This window comes from Ursus americanus, chromosome 21 (genome assembly GCF_024610735.1).
Source record: "Ursus americanus isolate L20-20 chromosome 21, mUrsAme1.1.p, whole genome shotgun sequence".
NCBI classification, from domain to species: domain Eukaryota; kingdom Metazoa; phylum Chordata; class Mammalia; order Carnivora; family Ursidae; genus Ursus; species Ursus americanus.
The window spans coordinates 52533104-52557888 of record NC_142147.1 but is presented as its reverse complement, the minus strand read 5'-3'; the positions used below and the strand labels follow the sequence as shown (position 1 = coordinate 52557888).

Sequence of the window (24785 nt, the reverse complement as noted above, 5' to 3'; positions counted from 1 at the left end):
CTGGTGAGTGGCCTGCTGCTGAGCAGCTCCAGCAAGTGTGGACGGTGAGAAATTTGTCATAGTGACCCTGGTCTCTCTTGACTCAAGGAAATGTCTCAACCTCAGAGGTGCCTTCCCTGAACCCCCAGTCAAGTCAAGGCCCCCCGATCCCTGTGGCACCCCAAATGTATTGATCACAGTTGTGCACACTTGTCAAGTCACCACTGGCCCAAACGCAACCGTAAAATTAACAGGTCAGAGAATGTCTTGCCATCTTGTAGAGCCGTGTGGCCTCCCAAGGGAGGGACAGGTGAGGGGTCCCCATGTTTCAGCTGAGTAGCTGAGGCCTGAAAGACAGAAGAGCCAGGTCTCCCCCTCCATTAATTACATCACCTCTCTAGCCCACCTCTCACCCGGGAGGGTGGGAGGAGGGTGTGTGTGTGGCCCCAGCCATGCTCCAAGCTCTTTCCACGGCAGCCCTGTGAGTAAGTCCTGTTTTTACCCCATTTCACAGGCTGGGAGACTGTGGTGTAGGAGAGGAAGGCCCTTGTGCAAGAGGCCACAGTCCAGAGAGGGACTGGGACTTAGCCCAGGCAGTCTGGCTGCAGAACTGGCTTTTTTTCAACACTATTCCAGACGTTTCCTAATTTGTAGTTATCTGGGCTCTCTGTAGCCCTGGTGATACAATCACAACACTCTATTGGAGCCCTGACTCTGTCCACACAACCAGCCCCTGCTCTGGCCTTGTCCTTGCTCATCGGGACACTCGCCCCAGCTTCTTCCTGGCCTCTGTCCCCAGTTGTTCCCCGCCCCAGAGTCACTGTGTCATCCCTGGACTTTAAACCGGCCAGTGCTCCCCTTGCAGCAAAGATCCTTCCCAGGCCGACCTATCCCTGCCCCTGTCCCAGCCACACCACACTCAGGGCTGCCCTCTGCTGGGCCCAGACGCTGCCCAGCCCTGCCCTTCGAGCCCTTCCAGCCCTTCCAGCCCTTCGGAAAACACACCTTGATCTTGAATGGCCATAGCCACATTCTGCACTTGCCTGGTGCCAGGCACCCTTCCTTGTGGGTTCCAGATGTTTAGTTTAATCCTCACAACTATGACACCCGGAAGTGAGTCTCCTCCCCACGTAGAAGTAGGCTCCAAGCTGGGAGCTGTTCTGAGATCATGAGTCCCTCTCCCTGAACTGCCTGCCCCTCCCTGACTGCCCGGCCCTGGCTTGTCAGTCTGTGGCACCTAGTTCACATCCCTGATTCATTTATTGAGCAACTACGGTGTGCCAGACTCTGCTGTAGGCACAGTGAACAGGACTTGCACTCTGTGTTCCTGATGGAGGTGGGAGCTGAGCAAACAGTTGGGGGGGGGGTGCAGGGCAGGAAGCCAGGGAGCCTCCCTCAGAAGGAGGTGTTTGACCCCCGCCTGAGCCATCTCCTAACCCTGCCCACCCACTGCCTTAGGCAAAGCTGGGGTGCACTTAGCTCCTGATACCAGATCTAACCTCCCTTCCCCAGGCATGATCTGCACCCAGGTTCAGTTGCCTGTCTGGGCTGGGGGTGGGGGTGCAGAGGTGGGGAACAGGCCAGACTCCACCAACAGGACAGGGCTTGGCCCAGGAGGCCTGGGAAGCAGCTCCTAGGTAGATGAATGAATGGGAGGAGATGAGGGGGGAGGGCAGGAGGGAGGGGAATAGGCCGGGTCCAGTTAATGGGGCAGGCATCTGGGAGGAGGAGGTCTCACAGGGCAGGGATGGTTAGGAGGCCTTAGCAAAGAAAAGGGCTTTTTTTTTTTTTTTTTTTTTTTTTTTTTTTTTTTTTAGGGAGCCTTGAGTGACTAGTGCCCTGAGCAGGTGCAGAGGCTGGGATGGTGTTCCAGGGGGGACGGCATGAACCCAAGTGTGGAGGAGGAGGAGAAGGAAAGTGACAGGAGCTCTCAGGCACTAAGCTCCTGATGTGTGAAAAGGCATTTAATCCTTTCACCAGTCCTAGGAAGTGGATTTTATAATCCCCATTGCACAGATGGGGAAGCAGGCCCAAGTCACAGAGGTAGTAAAGGGGCAACTTTCAGGACTCCAGCGGTGTGACCAGCAGGCTATGGGGCTCACGAGCAAGAGCAGCACAAGCAGTCGGCGAGGCTGGGGCAAGACAAGTCTAAGTCAGCCTGGGGTGCTGAGGAAGAATGGAGTTTGGGTTCTCTCCTCTCAGGTTAATAGTGGGGGCCACTGAGCTCTGGCCAGAGCCCTTCCCCATCCACTGCCCCATGTCCCGGTGGAGGACCAGCCTGTGGGGGCTGAGAGGTTGGCTCCAGCTGCCCTCACCTACCGTGGTTCCTGGAAGGTGGGGCACGGAGCTTCTGGGCACCTGCCAGTAGAGCTCAGTGCCAGCGTGGCCTGGAAGCTTCTAGCAGGTTTAGAACTTGTTGTTGGGCAGCGAAGGGGTGAGGGTGACAGAAACAATTACGGATTTCACTGAAGGAGGAGATGTTGTGTTCTAAGTGGCCACCCTGCCCCTGGGCTGCGCTGAGTTGCTGTGATGCAAGCTTGTTCTCACTTAGTCCTCAGGGCCCCTGCGCCCATGTTACAGAGGAGGACACTGAGGCCCCGGGAGGCTGAGTCTAGGCCCAAGTAGCTCAGTGCAGGAGCCCCCAAGCCTGCCAAGCTCCCTCAAGAAAGTCCCCACTGAAAAGAGAGGCACAAGGCCTTTATCTCAGGGAAGGAGGAACTACAAGAAGTCATCGCAGAAGCACTTGGTAGAGAAAAACAACGTTTTTAAAATTGTGAATGCAAAAAACTAACACAAGAAAAGACAATAAGCTACTAAACTTTGTTATCGGTTCATTACATTCAACATGTATAAAAACAATTTATCTTCGTAGTATTAAGATGAACAATTCACTCAATCATTTCCTACCACAGTTAAATTTTTAATAAAGGATTTCTCGACAGTTTGTTTTTTAAAAACCCAAGCAGAATGCAGTGGGGTTTTTCAGTGTTAGTGATATTTACCTACCATAGCTGAAGTGGAAAGTCGCCTAAAGAACAGACCAAGTTCTAGGATGAAAGGAGAGGAGAGGCCCCCCCTTAGGGTTGGGAGTGGTCCTCGATGGGGCCGCCTTCCTTCCCTTGCTTAATTGGCATCCCTTCCCTTGACACAGAGCACAGAGCCAGGAGCTTGTAGAGGAAGGCTCAGCAAACGTGGCTAAAGGAGTGAGGGGCTGTGGGTACATGAATATTAGGTGACTGTCAGAAGCGAGAGCCCAGGACTACCTTCTCTGCAACATTACAGAACATTAGTGTCTTTCCAGGCTCAATGTTAGGCTGGGAGGACAGGGGGAATTGCCCACTCCAAGAACCAGTCCCCACCTTGTCCATCCTACTCTGGGCCAGTGGTCACAAGAGTGCCCCGGTTTAAGATTATCTGCTGGGGGGGGGGTGTCACACTGTGCTGTGGAGCGGCCCACACCTGCCTCTCCCCCTGCAGGCAGGGCAGCACCTGAGAGCTGTTTACACCATCGCCACTTAAATAATCATTTGCATAATTATTATGTTTAGTGTCCTCCGCACTTGAGGTCAGGCTCTGGGAAGTCAGGGCTGTGTCTTTCTTGTCCACAGCTGGATCCCCAGAGCCCAGCAAGATACCTGACACATAGCAGACACTCAAAGAATATCTGTCAAATGAGCAAATCAACACACGGGTAATGGTTGAATAATGAACAGGCGCCACAGCTCAAAGAATACATTGAAAACAACAGAGAGCCCAACGCTCTTGGCTTAAGGTGGATAAGACATGACGGAGACTTCATATTTATTTAGACTGAGGAGAAGCAGACTTCGAGTCCTTGTTCTGCAACTTTGGAGCTATGAGATTAAAAGCAGATAACTCTTCCTCTCTGCAGTAAACCATCAGATATGGCTTCAGAGAGAGACATGTGGCAGATAACCCCCACGTGACATGATTTACACAAGAACTAAATAAGATCACCACCTCTGAGCATTTAGTACGGGGTCTGGTACACAGCAGGCACTTAACAAATAATGGCTTTGCCCTTCTGCCTTATCAGGAGGCTGCCCAGGATGACGCTCTGTTTCAGAGTAGGGATGGGATCAGCCTTGTATTGTTTGGGAGGAGAGGAGTGAGGTATGCATGTTAAATTTTAAGGGTGACCACTAAAAGAAGAGAAAGGGAAAATATGTAAATTCTAAACTAGAAGGGCATGTGGGTGGCTTAGTCAGTTAAGCGTCTGCCTTCAGCTGAGATCATGATCCCAGGGCCCTGGGATCGAGTCCCACATCAGGCTCCCTGCTCAGCATGGAATCTGCCTCTCCCTCTGCCTGCTGCTCCCCCTGCTTGGGCTCTCTGGCTCACTCAATCACTCATTCTCTCTCAAATAAATAAAATCTTTTTTTAAATTATGAAATAGTAGATGAAGGAAATGGAGTAATAAGAAAATCAATGAAAAAGATGACAGGGAAGAGAAAGAATAGGCTGCAAAAAATCAGGACAAACAAAAAGCACAAATAACAGAATAATTCCCTATGTATTCATGATTACAATAAATGTAAATGGACTAAACTTCCAGTTAAAAGACAGAGATTTTCAGACTATATTAAAAACAAAATCCAAAAGACACACCTAAATTAAGACACCAGGTCAGAATGGATGAAAGCAAATAAGATGGCAAATGCTAACCAAAAAAAAAAAAAAAAAAAGAGTAAGTTGGAACCAGTTCTGTCATGGAGAGTTTTAACGTGTTGGCATTGTCACCCAGGCCAAATGTGTGCAGGTGCATATCAACTGACACAACTGGGGTGCTCTCCAAATCAGAGCCTGTCTGTTCTGGCCCATTCACTCAACACGCTTGGCTGAAGTTGGCCATGAACTAGGGGATGGGGTGCGGAAACCATCTAGATGGCATCCACTCCTAAAGACTCATAACCTAGCCAAGGAGAAGATGCATTAAGCCAGTGTGATAAGAGAATGTGTGTGACATGTTAGTGAGCAGGGAACAAAGAGCACTTGCTAGGGGAAGGCAACTGGAATTTCCCAGAGAACAAGGAGGAGGAGGGCATTCCAGGCAGAGGGCACGAGCCTGTGCAAAGGCAGAGGTGCTGGGCAGAGCACGGACAGTGTATGGAACCCATACATTTCCCTATGGCTGGAGTAGAGGAGAGGCACTGGGACAGTCCTGCAGGGCCTCTGACCCCAGGTCGAGGGTGATAGAGAGCCACGGGAGGACTGCAAGCAGGGATGTGGTGGTGTCTGAACTACATGTTAGCCAGTGTAGAGGAAAGATGCTAAGGAAGAAACTGGATGCCCAGAGTTGGACAAATGGTCATGATCACTATGAACTGAATCAAAAATTTTAAATATATATATTACTGCATGCTTGCCATGTTCCAAACCCTCTCGACTTTGTCCAAGCCTCACAGTAATCCTGCAGTACCTGTGAGAAAAGTGGGCTCAGAGATACTAGGACACTCGCTGCAGGTCACACAGCTGGTCAACAGCAAAGCCAGAACTCAAACCCAGACCCAGCAACTCCCCACTAGGCTGCTCCCCAGGCATCCTGCAGAGAAGGGAGAATTGACTGGAATCCTGGTAAAAATTAAAGCACTCACTATTTAAAGCAACCCTACAGCACATCTTCAATAAAACCAGGCTTCCGTTGCAGCAACACCCCTGTCCTGCTTAGTTCTCAAGTGCATTAGTAAAGTGAGTGGGGGGACTCCACCCCCTCGGAAATGCCCCTCATCTCCCTTTACACACACTCTTCCCATCGCTCCTGCAACGAAGCCCACAGCAGGAGCAGCTCAGACTCAGCCAGCGTTCACCTTGTGGACAGACAGTAGTTGCGGTTGCTCTATCCAGAGGACCAGCTAAATGTGGGCTGGAATCCCAGCTGTGTGCTTCCCAGTGGACCCAGTGGGCAGTCCTACTGAGTCACTGGACCTCACTGAACCTCGGCCTCCGGGTTCACACCCCAGCTCTGCTGCTTCCTCGTTGTGTGACTTCATTGAGCAGGTTCCTTCTCAGGAAAGTAAGCTTAATGACACCTGCCTTGCAGGGCTGGTGGAGGACAGCTGAGGTGATGAACCAGTGCCCAGCCTAGAGCCTGGCATTTGTCACCTGGGCTCAGTGAGCACCTGCAGTGCCAAGTCCTGTGCTGAGCAAATGTCAGCAATTCCCTTGAGTCGTGAGGACAACTTTGGAAGGTTGAGGTTGCAATGCCCTTTCACAGCGAATGCCCTCCCCGCCCCACCGTTTGCTCCTTCAGAACTGCTTTATCCCCACGCAATAAAAAGTGATGCATGAATGAATGAATAAGGGACATTTGGGCTAGATCCAAGGGAGTGAGCAGGAATTTTCCAGGCAGACAAAAAGGGAAGGACATCCTGAGAAGAGGGAACAGCATATGCAAAGATAGTTCCAGGAGTCGTTATCGTTATCGACTGAAATGTCTCTGGAGTGAGGACTGCAAAGGGCAGGGGGCTGTGCAGAGAGGAGGGGAGGGGAGAGACAGGCAGGTGCCAGGCCAATCAGCTTCTGATGCAGGCTGAATTTTCTGTGGGAGCTCTGGGGAGCCATGGAGGGCTGCAGGCCCACCTTCCACCAGGAAGCTGGGCTGGGGGGCTGCACTGAGAACAAGGACCCTGCAAGGAGGGAGGAGAAGGCGGGGACACAGTGCTTTCCCGCTCAGCTTGCAGATGGGTTTGCTGGGAACTGGGGAGGCCCCAGAGCTAAGTGCCACGGAGCCTGGGTGAGGGTGACTTGTCTCTGGCTCCTGGGCCAGCAGCCCTTTTATTCTAGATTTCTCGGTCCAGACCATCCAGTGTAACCTTTTAAGAGCCCACCGCATTCTCCCCCTGGTGATTAGCGATGGCCAGATCCTCCTCCCGCTGCTGCACTTGTCCTTACTATTATTTTTAATAGAAACGGCGAGTGAGGGCCTGCTTTGTGCCGCGCCAGCATTTCCCAGGGCGATGATAAAAGGCACCCTGCGAGGAGGGTTCTGTGCTTGTGATGTTTGGGAAACCCAGAGTGGAGCAAAGTGGAACCATCCTTCCCCACAGGACTTCCCAGACTTTGAGCCCCGCAGCAGTGGCGCCTCCAGGAGGCACCACGTGGCTCTAGACATGTTTGATCAGGGAAGCTTTGTGTTGCTGCATCGTGTAGCACCTCATGGGATGAGCCTGGCTCTTCCTCGTGCTCCCTCTGAGGAGGGAACCCAGGCTGCAGCCACCCACGTGGCCACACAAGCCGGGACCCAGGGCCTCTCAGGTCCTGGGGCTGCGGACCCACTCTTGGGTACACGGCCGATCACCTGGAGAGCCCCGGGGCCAGCCCTCCTCGAGGCCATCCTGCCAGCATGCTTGGCCCCTCCCCCTGGTCCCTGGAAGTCAGATCCTGCAGGTGCCACCAGCGAGCTTTAGCCCAGACTCCTTCATGTGACAGCATTTACTGGGGTTTCGTCCCGCTCTAAAAGTTTGCCACGTTCACTGCAGGAAATTAGAGAAGGCAGAGGCATATTATGGAAAATAAATAATTGACCCTGGCAATTTCACATCAATGTCCCAAAGGAGGTATAACCCTGGTAAATAATTCTAGATAGCCATGAAAATTGCTTTTGAAGCATATATCACAAAATGGGAAAATACAGCGTAATACTATTTTTTTTTAAAGTTTTATTTTTATTTAATCTCTACCCCCAATGTGGGGTTCGAACTCACGACCCCAAGATCAAAGAGTCACACACTCTACTGACTGAGCCAGCCGGGCACTGCTACAGTGTAATACTACTTAATAGTAGGGGAAATGCAGGGCCAAGGAGAAAATATTATGTCGCCAAAAGTTTTGTGAAATATTTAAAAAAAAAGGTGAAAAAGAGATATATCCCTGCATTATATGCAGGGGAAAAAATTAGAAGGATGTATACTAAATTGTTAACGTAAGTTAACATAAGTAGAGGTCCTTTGGCCTAATTTTTATTTTCTTCTTAGACTTTTTCCTGAAATGAGTATAAATTACTTTTATCAGGGGCGCCTGGGTGGCTCAGTCATTAAGTGTCTGCCTTCGGCTCAGGGCGTGATCCCGGCGTTATGGGATCGAGCCCCACATCAGGCTCCACTGCTGGAAGCCTGCTTCTGCCTCTCCCACTCCCCCTGCTTGTGTGTTCCCTCTTTCGCTGGCTGTCTCTATCTCTGTCAAATAAATAAAATAAAATCTTTAAAAATAATAATAATAAAATAAATTACTTTTATCAGCAGGGGGGAAAGGCATATGGAAATTTGCTTTGTTATTCTATCTAATGTCCCTTTCCGGTCCCTACTCTGAGCTGTGTGTTTCCCCGGCCACCCAAACTCCATCCCACTGTTCCTGGAAACCATTGACGTGCTCTGAGAATCACAGAGTTTTATCGGCCCAAATGTATCTCCTCGTCTATCTCTTTCACCCTGAGCCCACAAAGACTCCTTCCTCAGGCCAGGCACTCAGGGTTGTTCTCAGAAATCTGGTTTCCACAGGCGGGAACGGTGCTCAGTTCTGATCAGGAAGGACCCCAGGGCAACGCTGCACTCCAGGCCCTGCGGCTGCAACCCTGGAGGGGCCTGGCCTCTGTTGATAAGGGCGTATAGACCCCTGACGCAAGGACCGGGGTGGGGGCTGGGCATGGGAGCTGGGTGTTCAAGGACAGATGGCAGGAGGCCAGAAAAAAATGGGGAAGGTCTTCCTGGCAGAGGGAACAGCAAGCACTGAGTCCCAGAGGCTGTGCTCTGGGACCTGCCGAGAGCAGGAAAGTGAGGACAGGGCGACGCTGGAAGAGGAAGGGGAGGTCTTGCCCAACCCATCAATGCCACTGGAGGGCGGAGACTGGGTCTTATTATGGGATGGCACTATTGGCGGCACTATCAGCGTCATTCCTGGCCTGCGTCAGTGTGGAGTGGAAGAGCCTTGTGCTGGAAATAATGAGGCTCCTGGAAGGACGGGGGGGGGGGGGGCATAAACAGAATTCTGGGGCTGGGCCATGGGATGGAGAGGAGGGGATGGGACAGGGAGTCAGCGAACAGAGGGCCAGTGGGGGACTGGCAGGCTCCGGCGCGTGTCAGGCTCACGTCCCTGATTTTCAGTTAGATGGTGCAGTAAGGGGCTCTCTGCCCGGAGAGCCGCCCTCCACAGGCTCTGATCCCAGTGGTGCACAGGTTAATGAACGCCAACGACAAGAGCCCCCGGGCCCTCTTCAGTGATCGCAGTGAGGCCCCCAAACTGACTCTCATTCTCCCTTCACGGCCAGCCCTGGATGGGAGGCCCAGAGAGTCCCACCAACAGGCCCCATAGCCAAGAGGGGATACGGGATGCGAAGCGGGCTCCGTCTTCCCTGCGCAGATGGTGTCCCAGCCCCTGGCCACCTCCGTGGGCCTCCATTCCCGCCTTTCAGAAACGGGCAGTAACGTGCTAGTTCATAAAGCTGCTGGAGGATAAAATGCAGTTGTGTTCACAAAGCATCGAGGAGTCAAGGAAGCACCTGCTAACCTGCACGGCCTAACATGATGGCCACGCTGGCCACACGGGGCCACTGAGCGCATGCGCTGTGAACCACACATGGTCTGCGCAAAAAGAGGGTAACATATCGCCTTCGTACGTTCTCATCTTCATGACATGTTGAAATCATAATATTTTAGATACACTGGGTTAAATAAACATATTATTAAAATTGATTTCACCTGTTTTGAGTTTGCTTTTCTTTTTTTAATGTGGCTTCTAGGAAATTTAAAAGTAAACATGTAGTTCACATTGTATTGCTGCTGAATAGCACTGACGTAGTAGTGGCTGCTCTTACTCGGTGATTATGACAGTGTCAGGAATATTATTGTTCCTTAAGCTGCGTGCCTCTCAGGCACAGGCTTTTTAAAAAATAAATTTTTATTTATTTATATATCTTTTTTTTAAGTAGGCTCCATGTCCAGCATGGAGCCCAACATGGGGCTTGAACTCACGACTCTGAGAGCAAGACCTGAGCTGAGATCAAGAGTCAGACGCTTAATCAACTGAGCCACCCAGACGCCCCTAAAAAACTTTTTAAAGTGTTTTTCTACTTATTAGAAAAGTAATTTGGGTTCATTAAAGAAATAAGTAAATAAAAATTGCCCATAATCCCCAACAGCTGGAGTTCACCGCCAAGAAGAGCCTGGAGTGGTGCATATATGAATATACCTAATTTTTCAGCTTCTTTTTAAAACTCTGCAAAGTCACAGGGCGCCTGGCTGGCTCAGTCGGTGGAGCGCACAGCACTTGATCTCAAGGTAGGCCGTAGGGATTATGTAAAAATAAAAACTTTAAATAAAATTAAATCCTAGGGGTGCCTGGGTGGCTCAGTCATTAGGCATCTGCCTTCGGCTCAGGTCATGATCCCAGGGTCCTGGGATCGAGCCCCTCATCGGGCTCCCTGCTCCTCTGGGAGCCTGCTTCTTCCTCTCCCACTCCCCCTGCTTGTGTTCCCTCTCTCGCTGGCTGTCTCTCTGTTAAGTAAATAAAATGAAATCTTAAAAAAAAAAAAAATTAAATCCTACAAGGTTGTGACCACATAGTATGCTGTTTGGAGTTCTCTATTTCCCTCTCAATATTACAATGCAAGCATTCCCTCAAGGCATTAACTAGGCTTCACAAATGCCATCTGACGGCTGCGTCAGCCATGCCTCAGTGTACCCAGCACCGCGCCCACTAAGGAGAATCCGGGAAGATTCTGCCTCCTGTGCCCAGCCCAGCACTGCCCCTCCTGTGGCCCTCAGCTTCTGCCCTGAGAGGCGGCAGCCCAGTTCAGGGGTTAAGGGCTGGGACTCTGGAGACCAATGGCCTCAGTCTGATACCAAGTCTGTCGTCTCCTCCTGTGTGACCTTGGGTGAGTCACTGCCCCGCTCTCTGCCTCCCGCTAAAATGGAGATAATTCATAATCCCTCCCGTGAAACGCTTGAGGCCAGATGTTCTGAAATCTGCTGGTAAAAGGTGAGGCACTACTGTCCAGCGCATACTTCATACCGCCCCCTGGGACTTCTAGCCCTTAGCAAGTCCGGGACTATTTCTAGAGTGAAGTGTTTGAATAGCCACGTGAGTGGGATCAATAAAAGCTCTAAATAGCTTCACATGAGTTCTGATCAGGCTCTATCACCGAATGGTATGTGCTGCCAAAGTTAGGGAAAATCTTCCGGTTTTTGGAGCTTTATGGATTTCATAGTCCCGGATACTGAGTAAGTACCTATCTCGTAGGACAGTTTGGCAGATTAAATGAGTTGTTGCGCCTAAAGCATTTAGAATGGTGTCTGGTGCCAAAGAGGGGCTCAGTGCCTGTTAGCTGTTGCTGTAAGTATTTTTAATCTTTTTTCCTGAGGTGTAATTTACATATTGAAGTGTAATTTACATATAACAAAATGCCCCTGTTTTCGGTAGAGTTTGGGGAGTTTTGACAGTCTTATTCATCCAGATAGCCACCACCCCAGATGAGGATCTTTCCATCACTCCAGAAAGTGCTCTCGTGCCCCTTGCCAGCCTGGCCTTCCCCCCCCACACACACACACACTCAGAGACGACCGCTTAGCACATGCAGGACGCGGAATGGACAGGACCCTACCGCTCGCGCACCTTCGTGTCTGGCTTCTTTTCCTCAGCATGACGCCCGCCCATGAGACTGGTCGTGCGTCTCGATAGTTGTTTCCTTTGCAGGACCCATAGTGCCCCACGGTGCAGACACACGGCATGGGTCCTTGAGCGCTGACAAGACAGTTGGGTCATGTCTTGGTTAGGCCGTAATGAACACAGGCGCTGTGAGCACCCATCACAAAAAAAGGACAACTACTCTCCTCGCTCTCGGGGAAACTGGGGCGTGGGCTGGCCGGGTCGTGTGCAGCCTGTGTCACGGCGTGTTTAGCCTCCCGAGAAACAAACGGTTTCCCAAGGCGGTCCTCCGGTCTTACACTCCCCGCCCCCACCCCCACCCCCTCAAAGAGGGAGGGGCGGCCGCTCTGCCCTCGCGCAGGCGCAGGCCAGGCCGGGACGTGGGGACGCTGCGATGGTTACCAGCCGATTGCCAGCCGCACAGGCCTCGCTGACGGGTGTCTCCCCTCCCCCACCCCAGGTGATCCGGACGGACACGTTCAAGCACCTGCGGCACCTGGAGATCCTGCAGCTGAGCAAGAACCTGGTGCGCAAGATCGAGGTGGGCGCCTTCAACGGGCTGCCCAGCCTCAACACGCTGGAGCTGTTCGACAACCGGCTCACGACGGTGCCCACGCAGGCCTTCGAGTACCTGTCCAAGCTGCGGGAGCTCTGGCTGCGCAACAACCCCATCGAGAGCATCCCCTCGTACGCCTTCAACCGCGTGCCCTCCCTACGGCGCCTGGACCTGGGCGAGCTCAAGCGGCTGGAGTACATCTCGGAGGCGGCCTTCGAGGGCCTGGTCAACCTGCGCTACCTCAACCTGGGCATGTGCAACCTCAAGGACATCCCCAACCTGACGGCCCTGGTGCGCCTGGAGGAGCTGGAGCTGTCGGGCAACCGGCTGGACCTGATCCGCCCGGGCTCCTTCCAGGGCCTCACCAGCCTGCGCAAGCTGTGGCTCATGCACGCCCAGGTGGCCACCATCGAGCGCAACGCCTTCGACGACCTCAAGTCGCTGGAGGAGCTCAACCTGTCCCACAACAACCTGATGTCGCTGCCCCACGACCTCTTCACGCCCCTGCACCGCCTGGAGCGCGTCCACCTCAACCATAACCCCTGGCACTGCAACTGCGACGTGCTCTGGCTGAGCTGGTGGCTCAAGGAGACGGTGCCCAGCAACACGACGTGCTGCGCCCGCTGCCACGCGCCCGCCGGCCTCAAGGGCCGCTACATCGGCGAGCTGGACCAGTCGCACTTCACCTGCTACGCGCCGGTCATCGTGGAGCCGCCCACGGACCTGAACGTCACCGAGGGCATGGCCGCCGAGCTCAAGTGTCGCACGGGCACCTCCATGACCTCCGTCAACTGGCTGACGCCCAACGGCACCCTCATGACCCACGGCTCCTACCGCGTGCGCATCTCCGTCCTGCACGACGGCACGCTCAACTTCACCAACGTCACGGTGCAGGACACGGGCCAGTACACGTGCATGGTGACGAACTCGGCCGGCAACACCACCGCCTCGGCCACGCTCAACGTCTCGGCCGTGGACCCTGTGGCGGCCGGCGGTGCGGGCGGGTGGCGGCGGGGGTGGCCCGGGAGGCGGCGGGGGGCGGGTGGCGGCGGGGGGCAGCGGCGGCTACACCTACTTCACCACCGTGACCGTGGAGACCCTGGAGACGCAGCCCGGAGAGGAGACCCTGCAGCCGCGGGGGACGGAGAAGGAGCCTCCGGGGCCCACGACGGACGGTGTCTGGGGCGGGGGCCGGCCCGGGGACGCCGCCGGCCCGGCCTCGTCGTCCACCACGGCGCCCGCCCCGCGCTCCTCACGGCCCACGGAGAAGGCGTTCACGGTGCCCATCACGGACGTGACGGAGAACGCCCTCAAGGACCTGGACGACGTCATGAAGACCACCAAGATCATCATCGGCTGCTTCGTGGCCATCACGTTCATGGCCGCCGTGATGCTCGTGGCCTTCTACAAGCTGCGCAAGCAGCACCAGCTCCACAAGCACCACGGGCCCACGCGCACCGTGGAGATCATCAACGTGGAGGACGAGCTGCCTGCCGCCTCGGCCGTGTCCGTGGCCGCCGCCGCCGCCGTGGCCGGTGGGGGGGGCGTCGGCGGGGACAGCCACCTGGCCCTGCCCGCCCTGGAGCGCGACCACCTCAACCACCACCACTACGTGGCGGCCGCCTTCAAGGCGCACTACAGCGGCAACCCCAGCGGCGGGGGCTGCGGCGGCAAGGGCCCCCCGGGGCTCAACTCCATCCATGAACCTCTGCTCTTCAAGAGTGGCTCCAAGGAGAATGTGCAAGAGACGCAGATCTGAAGCCGCCGGGCGGGGGCCCCCGGGGCTCGGGCTACACCAGGACCCTCCCCACAGCCCCGGCCCCGCGCCCGGACCACGCAGGGAAGGTCGGGGAAGGAGGGGCCGCAGCCCCGCCCGCGTGCGGACCCCTGGGCGGCTCACCTCCGCGAGGACACGGCGGGGCTCTGGGAACAGAGCCCCCGCGGTTCTGGCCGCAGCCCCCCATCCCAGGCGACGGGAGGGGATGCAGGATTCCGGAGAAGTGGCTGGAACCCTCCGCTTTTCCTCCTCGCGCTCTCAACCGACCCTTCCCAGCCCTCCGCCTTCCAGGGGAGAGAGGAGCTTTTTGGGGGGTGTCCTTTCCCCTCATCCCCAACGACCCTCCTTTTACGGTTCATTTTTTGCAGTTTGACGCCTGTCCCCCCTCCCGCCCCTCCGCCCTCGAAACTGAAGAGACAGACGCGTGGTCAGAGCCTCCAGACACCCTGCCCTGCCCCCCCTTCACCCCCAGCCCTCACCTGCCCCACAGACTCTTTTGATACTGAAGGGAGGTTTGCGTCAACGACTACCTGCTCTGTAATTACTTTAAAAAAAAAAAACACGGAAAAAGTAAAAAAAAAAATATTTTTTTTGGTCATGAAAGCATGGAGGACAGAGAAAACAGAGTGAATGCGGGCGGGGGCTCAATGAGAATGGAAAAGTCAAGTGTCACGGGCCCCACCCGGAGGGTTGGAGGGATCAGCTCCTCCAGTGGCTCCTAGGCCCCTCACCCTTGACCTCAGGAGTTCCAGAGAGGGGCTCAGGCACCCAGCACACCCTTATGTACTGGGACCCTGGTCCCCAGCCCCCACTCATGCCCCCAGGGTTCCACGGGCTGGGGGCTGGGCAGCTCCTAGTTCCAGATCCAGGAGTCCAGGACCGGGTGTGGACAGGTGGAGGAGCCGGTGGGGGAGGACCCTTCTTTGCCTCCTGCAGCTCAGCTCCACTCCAGTCTCCAGGTGGCGTTCCTTCCACACACGCTCGTCTCTCTGTCCAAATTTGCTCGCTTTTATAAGGACACCGGGTCATAGGGGACTAGGGCCCCCCTACTTCAGCAGGACCTCATCTTAACTTGATCATCTGCAAAGACCCTGTTTCCAGATAAGTTCACATTCACGGGTCCTGGAGGTCAGGACTCAGCATATCTTTTTAGGGGACACAATTCAACCCAGAACAGAGCCAAACCACAGTGCGTCCGTCCCCTCTGCAAACCCACAAGCCAGTGCAGGCAGCAAGGGGGTCAGGCTGAAAGGGTGTAAGGAGTGATGTGCTCCTGGCCCCGCTGGACTGGGTGGCCCGCCTGGGGAGCTGTTGCGCCCTCTTGCTGACGCACAGGCAGGAAGGTCGGGGGTGGGAGGGGCTGCTCTGTAATTCAGAAGCACAGGGGCTCACGCAGAGCCCCAGGAGGGAACAGGAGCCAGCAGGTGGGAGCAAACCCCGGGTCAGCCAGGATGGCAGCCACCGGGGGAGACCCACCAGGGCTGGGGCAGGTGGCTGCAGGTGAGACCCAGCAGGGCTGCCGTCTCATGCTGTAGGGCCCGGCACAGGCTGAAGGAAGCAGAGGGTCCACCGGGTCGAGGCGCCGCTCCCGGCAGATGTGGCCCAGGGACATGCAGGGCTGAGCTCTCTTCTTCCCCTCGGCCTAGCCTGGCCCCCATACTCGGCGGGCGTGGGCCCTGTGTGCTCTGTGCCCCCTTCTCCGGCTGTGTGCGTGCCGCAGTCTCATGTCTCCCCCACCTGGGACTCCTACTAAAGCACATTCTTCCCTTAGGGTCCCGAGAGCTGCCTGCCTCTGCGATGGCCGTCTGGGGTCTCTGGCCCTGTCTGTCTGCATCTGCCTGCTCCTGCCTGTCGACCTGGGCCTCTTAGAGCCTGGCTCCCCGTCGCTCCCTTTCATGCTCTCTTTCTCTCCCTTCCTCTTTCAGTGCGATCCTGGTTGCCATGGCAATGCTGCGGCGGGGACCAGGTGGGGGGGGGGCAGGGAGCCGCACTGCCGCCGCAGCCTGCAGCCTCCGCCATCTCCGATGCCAGGCACCTGCAGGGCGCCTTGGCTCAGCCTCATTTGGGGGGACCTCGGGGCCTCTGCAGGCCTCTTGGACTTCTCCTTGGACAATGGGGGGTGGGGAAGGGGGCAGGGTGTGGGAGTGAGAGTGCAGTATTGGGGGGCTGTGGCCTCGTGGTCAGGAGAAGGGTGGATGAAATGTGAGAAGTCAAGATGAACCGAGGGGAGACCAGACTGGAACCGGGCTGGGGCCGGGGGCGACAGCTGGGATGAGCCGGGTTCCAGCTCCTGCTGCCTGTGCAAGACGGGGCATCACCAGGCCAGGCCTCCCTGGGAACTTGGGGTGGGGAGGAGATGCGGGCCTGGCCCAGCTGGGGACAGAATGGCAGCCAGCCCAGAGAAGGCAGGGCTGGAGGGCTGGAGGTCCAGGGAGAGGCCCGGAGACAGCGACAGGATGGAAGGAGAGAGTCAGGGACAGAACCAAGGAAAGAAAAGATGGAGGAGGAATGTTGACAAGAAACACGGGTGCTGAGACATGGGGCTGGGGGGTGGGTAGCAGGCCCAAGGGCGGGGACCGGAAATTCAGGAGCAAGGGACAGACTGGGAGCCCAGAGTCCCCATCAGCATCTCCTCTCCTCTCCCTCGCTCCCAACCCTCTCTACCCCCACCCCAAGCAGGATGCAGTTTCCATGACAACCTGGCTGGCCAAAAAGGGGGGCTGGGGACTGCAGAGGAAATTTTCCACATTAGCAGGAAGGGAGGAGGGTAGAAAGCAGGGAAGGAAGGGGCTGGGTACAGTGGGGGCCACGAAGGGCCCTGGAACCCCAAGTCATTGTGCCCACTGCCCCAGAATCCTCACCCCCACCCCCACCCCCACCCCAGGAAAATGTACCCTCTCCGCTGGGCCACTGTGGGGAAGGGGGAAGGTTCTGGAGAGGATCAAGGGTCAAATGTCCAAAGATCAGCCACTGCCCAGGCCTTGAGGGGAGGGGGGCAGTGAGCAGCTGACAGAGCTCCGGCCTCACGAAGACCACCAGATTCAAGGGCATGGCTCTCGACAGGGTCCCAAGGAGGGTAGGGGTGGTGGGCTACGGCCGCCTTGGTGAGTCACTGACCCTCCGGAGCCTCTTCCCCAGGCCCCTTCCTGAAGCCCCAAAGCCCTTCCCTCCACAAACACACCTTCATGTAGGTCTTTATCTGCACCCTGGCTCTGCCTCTCTGCCTGAGCACCGTCCACTTCCCACCACGGGGCCCCATCCCCCTCTCTCTGGGTCCCTGACCCCCTCCCTTGGGCCTCCGTCCCCCTCCCTCTGGATCTCCTTCCCCCTCCCTCAGGGTCCCGTCCCCCTCCCTCTGGTCTCTGTCCCCCTCCCTCTGGTCTCTGTCCCCCTCCCTCTGGTCTCTGTCCCTCTCTCACTGAATCTCCCTCCCTCTCCCCAGGACAGTCCCTTGTTTCTCACCTGCTGACTCAGGGACCAGAACTGGGCCTAGAACTTGTTTTTGTCTGGAATCGTGACCCAGGGCGAATGGCAGGGAGTGTGCCCCCTTCCCTGCAACTCCAGAACCTCACTGCTCTTGGGGAGAGGTCAGTGATCTCACCGTGAAAGACTGGGGCTCCCTGAAGCTCCTGTTCTGGCCTCCCTTAGGTGGTGTGATCTCAGGCGAGTCCCTTACCCTCCCTGGGCCAAATGCAAAACCTCTCAGGCCAGGGTGAAGAGTGACAGGCCTCTAGAGACTCTGAGGGAATCTGAGGAGGGGAGGTCCAACACCTCTCCAAGGCCCTCCCCCATATCTCCCCTCTCCCAGGCACCCTGACCTTGTGGTGGAAGTGGCCCATCCTAAAATAATCCAGGAATCTGGGGCACAGATCCTGCGCTATGCCAGTCTTCTGGTGAGCCCCGCCCAGCCTGCCTCGGCCCCACCCCACCCTAAAGTGGGATCTCCCCTGACCTCAGCCCCTCCCCACCTTCATCCACCCCAGGTGGGGTCTCCCTCAGCCCTGGCTGACCAGGCCACAGAGCAGCAGCTCCTGGAGGCCTCGCACCGCTGGAACCACACTGTGTTTGTGGCCCGGGGGGCCCTGTGGGGCACTGAGGACATCACCAGATTGGATGCAGCTGGAGGCCTCCAGGTGAGGGCCCGCTGGGCTCCCGGGCGAACCAGAGAGGGCCTACAGAGACCCCCCAGTCCCGTCACCCTGTCTGTCACTTCCAGAGTCTTCGCGTCACCATGGCCACACACCCAGATGGCTTCCGGCTCGAGGGACCACTGGCTGCGGTGCCCAGCACTGGGCGTCGCACTGTGCTCTATGAAGGCCCCGTGCGTGGGCTCTGCCCCTTTGCCCCCCGCAACTCCAACACCATGGCAGCCGCTGCACTGGCCGCCCCCAGCCTGGGGTTTGATCGCGTGGTTGGGGTGCTTGTGGCTGATCTCAGGTGAGCAAAGGCGTGCGGGGGTCCATGCTGGGGCCAGGCCAGCTGGAATGACTGCCCTGCTTGCCCCAGCCTCACAGACATGCACGTGGTGGACGTGGAGCTGAGTGGACCCCCGGGCCCCACAGGACGAAGGTTTGCTGTGCACACGCACAGAGAGAATCCTGCGGAGCCAGGCGCTGTCACAGGCTCTGCCACTGTTACCACCTTCTGGCGCAGCCTCCTTGGTGCGGCCCCTCTCCCCAAGCCCTGGGCGCCCCTGCTCTACCGAGCTGGGGTCTCGGGCTCTGTCTGGTTCTGCAGTTCTCAATCTGTCTCTGTTGACTGATCTTTATTTCTGTTTCTCCTTCACCTTCCACTCCACGGTTTTGAGTCTTGATAGATCTATCTCTGCCCAAGGTTCCTTTCTCTGAGTTTCTGTATCCCTCCTCGGCGGGAGCCTATAACCTCTCACTCCCCCTCTCCGTCTCAGTCCTTTTCTGTCTACCTCCACCCCTCACCCTCGTCTGTCCCTCCCATCAGGTGTCTGTCTCTCCTTATCTCTCGGCCCCAGCCTTTTATTCCCTCTATCTCCCCTGCAGGGTGCTGCCAGCTCCCCTCCAGGCCGGGGATCCATCTCTGCTGAGAAGCCTCCTTCCCTGGTGGACATCTTCGTCTCATTTACGTCCCCCCATCACCGCCCTGGCCTCGGTTACCCCCAACCTCCTTCCTGCCTCAGTAAATATTGGAGGCTTTTCTCCCTGCATGGTCTGGTGTCTCTGGTCCCTTATTTCCCTTCTGTGACATCACGCCGCGGCTACACAACAGGCTTGGTGCTACCGCAGAGGACGAGCACACGCGAGAAGCAACACTCCCGGGAGCTATCGCGAGAGCGTACCCACTACATTTCCCAGAATCCTCTGAACACCAGGGGGTGTGGCCGTGCGCGAAGGCCGGGGGAGGCCTTTGTAGGGCATATTTCCGGGATTCGCCGCGGCGACGGAATCGCAGTTCCGCGTTCTCGGGGCGACAGTGGACTTCCGAGCCAAGCTGCCCGGAAGTTCCGTACCGAGCAGAGGGCCGTCGCGGGGGCCGCCGGAAGACGTAGTCCGGCTCGCGGGGGCCGCCGGGAGCTGTGTGCGTCCGGCCTGGCCAGTCAGCGCCGTGCTGCCCGCCCCTCACTCGGAACCCAGAGCCGCCGCCCAGGGGGATGCGGGAGCCCCTGGTTTCGGGGAGCAGAGAGGCAGGCGGGGTGAGGGGCGTTGCCAGGCAACGGGCAAGCGCCGCGGTTGGGGTACGGGTGGGGGAAAGGTCTCTGTTCCTTGGTGTCCGGGGAGGGGGCTCTGTTGCCGAGTGACAGGAGCAGAGAACCCTGTTGTTTGTGGTAGGGGAGGGGAGTCTTCTGTTGCTAGGCGACTAGAGGAGACCCTGTTACCTAGAAACAGGGGAGGAGGATTTCTCTATTGCAAAGTAACCAGAGGAGAGCCTTGTTACCTAGTTGGGGAGAGGGTCCTCTGTTGCTAGGTAACCAGAGAGGGAGCCTGTTACCTAGGGACAGGGGACGGAGTTTGCTAGGTGACCACCATAGGGACCCTTTCACTTAGGGATGTGGCGGGGGTGGTCCTCTGTTGCTAGGTCAGTAGGAGAGCCTTTTTCCTAGCAGTAGGGGATGGAGGCACCCCGTTGCTAGGAGAGCTCCTGGGGAGCAGGGACACCAGTGTCTCAGGCTGCCCTGAGCCCCCACCTCAATGGCAGTGCCTCCAGGGCCTGCTGGCAGGTTGGGCCTCCAGATCCCAGGCCGAGTACTTTCTCCCGTCACCCCCAAGCAGGAGCCGAGGACGGCATGTCCCAGGCCCCAGGAGCACAGCCGAACCCGCCCTCCGTTTATCACGAACGGCAACGCCTGGAGCTGTGCGCAGTCCACGCCCTCAACAACGTCCTGCAGCAGCAGCTCTTTAGCCAGGAGGCTGCGGATGAGATCTGCAAGAGGTGACCGTGACCCGTCCTAACTCCTGGAGAAGCAGGGCTCTTGGGCAGAGCAACCAACTAGGTCTCCCAGCGTGGCAGGGACAGAGCCACCCCATCACCTGCCTGGGGAACCCTGGGACTGAGACATGGAGCTGTGGCCTCGCACACCTGCCCTTCGCCACAGCCGCGTCCCCAGCTCAGGCCTCACCTTCCTTTATCTGGACCCTCATCCCCACATCCCCTCCAGCCTCTCAGCTTCTGGATTTTCTCCACCGGTCCACGCTATGCACAGCCCCAGCGCTGACCCTGTCCTCCCTTGCTCACAGCCCTCATCTGGCTCCCCAACAGCCCTGGTAGAAGTCCCAAGTCCTGCAGCCTAATATCCAAGGCCCTGCATGCTCTGGTCCCCATCTTCCTCTTCAGCATCATGTCTCACTGCACCCTCAAACCACAGTCCTCCCCAGTCTCCAAATGAGCCCTGCTACAATGCCTCTGGGCCTTTGCATGGGCTGTTCTTTCTGTCTGGAACAGCTTCCTTCTCTTGGCAGCCTGGCATGTTCCTCCACACTATGCAAGATTTCAAACGTCACTTCTTTATTCCTGCTCTGCCTTGTCTCTTCCTCTCTGTCCCCACAGCCCTATTCCTAGCCCAAGCCCGTCATCTCCTGGATCCGTCCTCCTGTCAGTAACTGGCATGATGCTACACCCAGAGATGACCCCATCTTCCCCACTCTTGCTTACAGCGCTCCCATGGACCCCCAGCATCCTCAGGCACAGTCCCAGCCCCTCAGACTGAGTTTTATAGGATTTATTTATCTCCTCTGGCATCGGGGCCCATCAACTCTTTTACGCCGAGGCCATGCTGGAGACCCAGAGATGAGTCCAGTAGGAGCCCTGCCCGGAGGGAGGGCAAACAGATACACAGGAAAAGAATATACAGACTTTCCCTCTCCAGCCCCTCCCCCTGCCCTGCCCACCAAGGGCCCAGAAAAAGAACAAAGGTGCCAGTGTTCGGAGAAGGCAGACCCAGAGAGACAAATGGTGACAGGGTGGGCCTCCTGAGCTGGGGATAGATAGCTAGAGGAGATGCTGGGAGGCAGGAGCACAGGACATGTAGTTGGGGACAGGTGGCTAGGGTAGGACTGAGGCTAGGAGGCCAGCAGAGGGGCTAGACTTTATCCTGGGGTGACGGCACCAGGGAAGGCTGGGAGCAGGAGAACTGCAGGGTCAGTGTCAGTTATGGAAAGAGCTCCTGGGATTGGAGGGGAGGCTGGAGGCCGATGAGGGTCCAGGTGGAGGAGGACGAGGCCTGAGTGGGGAAATGTGGCTCCAGGACAGAGCAGAGAGACTTGGGGACAGGAGGAATCAGGCTTGGGGCTAATGAGCCATGGGGTTAAACAAAGGGAAGAGTCCAAAGGCTGGGTGATTCAAGGACCCTGGGACTCTCCTGCTTTGTGGGGAGGGTGAGACCTTTTCAGGGGCCCCCAACTCAGGCTCTGACCATCCCCCAACCAGGTTGGCCCCAGACTCTCGGCTGAATCCCCATCGCAGCCTCCTGGGCACCGGCAACTATGACGTCAACGTGATCATGGCCGCCCTGCAAGGGCTGGGCCTGGCCACCGTGTGGTGGGACAGAAGGAGGTGGGACCCCAAGCGCTGAATCACATGTGCTGAGCCTGGCACAGTGGGTGCAGTATGACAGTATCCGTGTGAGACAAAGCCAGACAGGGATGGGTGGACAGGGGACAAGAAGGAAGGAGTAGATGGGTGGAAGGTTGGCATGGCTGGATGATGGATGGATGGCAGACCAATGGTTGGGAGATGGTACACAAAGATGAGTGGATGACTGGATGGACAACAGGCTGAGCTGAGGGGTGGATGACGGGTAGATAGATGGTAATCTGGCGACTAAATGGATGGTAAATGGGTAGTGGGATGTGCTGAGTAGGTGGTGGTTGGCTGACGGGGTGGATGAGTGGTTGAGTGAATAAAGAATGGATAATTGGTAGGCAGCGGAGAGCAAACAGGTGGTTGGATAGTTGGATGGACGGATGGACGGACTGATGGACGGTTAGGTAAAGAGTGGATGAGGAGTTGGAGGATGGTGGGTAAGTTGAGTTGGTGGCTGGCTGGTCAGTAGCGTCAGTAGGTGAATGATGTTTGGGTAGATGACAGATGGGTAGTTGGTGGGGGGTGGTCTCAAGATGGCTGGGAGGCTTGGGCGCATGCGTGATCGGGTGAGTGGAAGAAGACAGGGCGCGCTGAGCGAGGAGCATCCTGGGGCAGGCTCAGGGGGCCACTGCTGCCACGCCAGTCTGGGTCCCACAAGCTCAGTACCCTTGGGCCAGCGAGTGAGCCTGGGACCCTGACAGCAAGGTCCATATTCCTCCCACACAGGCCCCTGTCCCAGCTGGCCCTGCCCCAGGTGCTGGGACTGATCCTGAACCTGCCGTCACCCATGTCTCTGGGGCTGCTGTCCCTGCCACTGCGCCGGCGGCACTGGGTGGCCCTCCGCCAGGTGGACGGCGTCTACTACAACCTGGACTCCAAGCTGCGGGCGCCCGAGGTCCTGGGGGACGAGGACGGCGTCAGGTGAGGGGGAGGCGACTCTGGGGCTGGGACCCGGCGCTAGGCCCCCCTGCCCCGGAGGCAACACCCAGGCCCCCCAGCGTCAGTCTCCTCATTTCTCTGCCCAGGGCCTTCCTGGCGGCCGCGCTGGCTCAGGGCCTGTGTGAAGTGCTGCTGGTGGTGACCAAGGAGGTGGAGGAAAAGGGCTGCTGGCTGCGGACAGACTGAGCCTGCGGAGCAGGGAACCGGGCCACCTGTCTGTCCGAGCGGTCCCTGCGCGTCCGCGTCTGGCCTGAGCGCCGGGGAAGGACTAGGCCCCGCACCTCATGGACCCCGCGGAGTTCTTGACATTTGCCGCACCCCCTGCTCCTCAATGCCGCTGCTGCCTCAATAAATCTGCTCATTTGCTCCCGGCCTGGCCTGCATCTGACTGGGGGGCCCCTTTCCCTCAGTGGCTGCTGTTGAGCAGAGAGGCCGTTAGCCAGGTGGGCATTGTGGGGGACCCGGGAGCTCAGATGCCAGCTCTCCACCACCTTCCAGCTTTGCTGGATCGAGCGAGTCACCCACCGCTCTGGGCCTCCTCTTTGGGGGCACAGCAGAAAACACACAAATCCCTGCCCTTGTGAGCCAGGGGGAGAGACCAGGAGCAGATAGGCACAATCTAGAGTGTTCGGTGGGTTGAAAGCAAGTTTCTTTCTTGAGTCTCAATGCTACTCCTTCAGTGGCTCCAGGAGATGGCCCCACCGTGATCCCGGAAGCTGCCAGTGTGTTCGGGTACAGGGCAGAGGGCAACCAAGGCTGCTAATCCACTGACCCAAAAACAGGGACAGATCCTGCATTATCCGGTTGGGTCCCCGGCAATTGGTAGGGTCCTTAAAGGTGGAGGAGGAGGCAGGAGTGGAGAGTCCAAGAGAGACCTGGCGAAGGAAGCAGGTCAGAGCTGCTACATGGTGGGCAGCTTTGGAGACGAGAAGGGGTCCAAGCGGGGAAGTGGAGGCACCCCCAGAGGCTAGAACGGGCCAGGGCCCCAGGAGGAACCATCCCTGCCCACACCCTGACTCCAGCCCAGCGAGGCTCATTGGACTTCTGGCCTCCGCAAGTGTAAGAGAATAAATAGGTGCTGTTTCAAGCCACTGACTTCGTCAGAGTGGCCGCAGACTCCGGTGCAGCGTGGCTGGAACTCGTTCAGGGCAGTGGAGGCTGTTAAAGCTGCAACTGGAAGAAGGGGAAGGAGGGAGCTGTGAGGAGGCGTGGAGGAAAAGCATTCCAGGCTGAGGGAACAGCCAGTGCCAAGGCCCTGAGGAGGCCAGAGTGAGGCAGGGGCAAGGAGGTGACAATGGGGGAAGGTGGTCCCTAAGGGATTTGAGCAGGAGGAGGAAGGGGCTCCCATCAGGTGTCTTCTTTCCACATTCTCACCTGAGCAGGACCCCCTCCTGTTCTGCGTCCTTACCCAGGGCCTGCTGTCCCTCACTGTAGCTTCCTCATCCTTTGTCCTTTCGGCCATTCACACGGCTCCCCTGGCCCTACCTCTGGGTCTGGCCTATGCAGACGAAGCCAGGCGCTGGCTGTCAGGCTGGGAGGAAGACATGAGGGGACAGGAGCCTCCCCGCAACAAGTCCCATTTCGGGGGGGGGGGGGGCTTTAAAGAGGACTTTGGGGGACTGGCTCCAGAAGGCCGAGGGGGCCTCTGCAAAGGGAAGGATGGGAAACAACTCTGAATGAGATCTGCAGTACAAGGGGGGGCAGTGGCTACTGGTCACTGGCCAGGGGATGAGGGATGAGGGTGGGTCCCTGCCAGGCCCTAGGGCCTCCAAGGGGGTGCTGAGGGCTGGACCTTGTCCAGGACAGTGGGTGGGGGCCATGAGG

At 57.2% G+C, this 24785-nt stretch overlaps 3 protein-coding genes across 11 annotated transcripts in view; all 3 read left to right on the top strand.

Annotated features, from left to right (window-relative positions):
- LRRC4B (leucine rich repeat containing 4B) overlaps positions 1 to 14836 on the top strand; it is a 38824-nt gene extending 23988 nt beyond the window's left edge. The window contains 2 exon segments of the mRNA XM_045775196.2: positions 12098 to 13194; positions 13196 to 14836. Of these exon segments, the coding sequence (XP_045631152.2) occupies positions 12098 to 13194; positions 13196 to 13952 (1854 nt within the window). The 3' untranslated portion in view covers positions 13953 to 14836.
- A 2082-nt stretch (positions 14837 to 16918) lies between these two features.
- Positions 16919 to 19283, top strand: ASPDH (aspartate dehydrogenase domain containing). Of its 3 annotated transcripts, XM_045775152.2 has the most exons (7): positions 16919 to 17074; positions 17413 to 17557; positions 17779 to 17863; positions 17954 to 18103; positions 18187 to 18407; positions 18477 to 18631; positions 18986 to 19149. In XM_045775152.2, the coding sequence occupies exons 1-7, from the start codon at positions 17020 to 17022 to the stop codon at positions 19027 to 19029; spliced, it is 855 nt and encodes a 284-aa protein (XP_045631108.1). In that variant the 5' UTR covers positions 16919 to 17019; the 3' UTR covers positions 19030 to 19149. The 3 variants fall into 3 exon arrangements, with proteins under 3 accessions (XP_045631108.1, XP_045631107.1, XP_045631106.1); XM_045775151.2 differs by lacking the exon at positions 18477 to 18631 and having other exon boundaries at positions 18986 to 19283; XM_045775150.2 differs by lacking the exon at positions 18986 to 19149 and having other exon boundaries at positions 18477 to 18940.
- Positions 19284 to 19501: 218 nt separating this feature from the next.
- JOSD2 (Josephin domain containing 2) lies at positions 19502 to 23327 on the top strand. 7 transcript variants are annotated; one of them, XM_045775153.2, is made up of 5 exons: positions 19502 to 19635; positions 20210 to 20372; positions 21867 to 21992; positions 22749 to 22943; positions 23048 to 23327. In XM_045775153.2, exons 2-5 carry the CDS (start codon positions 20227 to 20229, stop codon positions 23145 to 23147), a joined length of 567 nt encoding a protein of 188 aa, XP_045631109.1. In that variant the 5' UTR covers positions 19502 to 19635; positions 20210 to 20226; the 3' UTR covers positions 23148 to 23327. The 7 variants fall into 7 exon arrangements, with proteins under 7 accessions (XP_045631109.1, XP_045631110.1, XP_045631115.1 ...); XM_045775154.2 differs by having other exon boundaries at positions 19503 to 19635; positions 20213 to 20372; XM_045775158.2 differs by having other exon boundaries at positions 19514 to 19626; positions 20213 to 20372.
- Positions 23328 to 24785: the final 1458 nt, after the last annotated feature.

Coding starts and splice junctions, on each gene's coding strand:
- ASPDH (XM_045775150.2), top strand. CDS start 17,020: ATGGCTCTCGACAGGGTCCCAAGGAGGGTAGGGGTGGTGGGCTACGGC. Junction 17,558..17,778: donor CTCACTGCTCTTGGGGAGAG/GTCAGTGATCTC, acceptor CCCCTCTCCCAG/GCACCCTGACCTTGTGGTGG. Junction 18,408..18,476: donor GTGCTTGTGGCTGATCTCAG/GTGAGCAAAGGC, acceptor TGCTTGCCCCAG/CCTCACAGACATGCACGTGG.
- JOSD2 (XM_045775153.2), top strand. CDS start 20,227: ATGTCCCAGGCCCCAGGAGCACAGCCGAACCCGCCCTCCGTTTATCAC. Junction 20,373..21,866: donor GCGGATGAGATCTGCAAGAG/GTGACCGTGACC, acceptor TCCCCCAACCAG/GTTGGCCCCAGACTCTCGGC. Junction 22,944..23,047: donor GGGGACGAGGACGGCGTCAG/GTGAGGGGGAGG, acceptor TTCTCTGCCCAG/GGCCTTCCTGGCGGCCGCGC.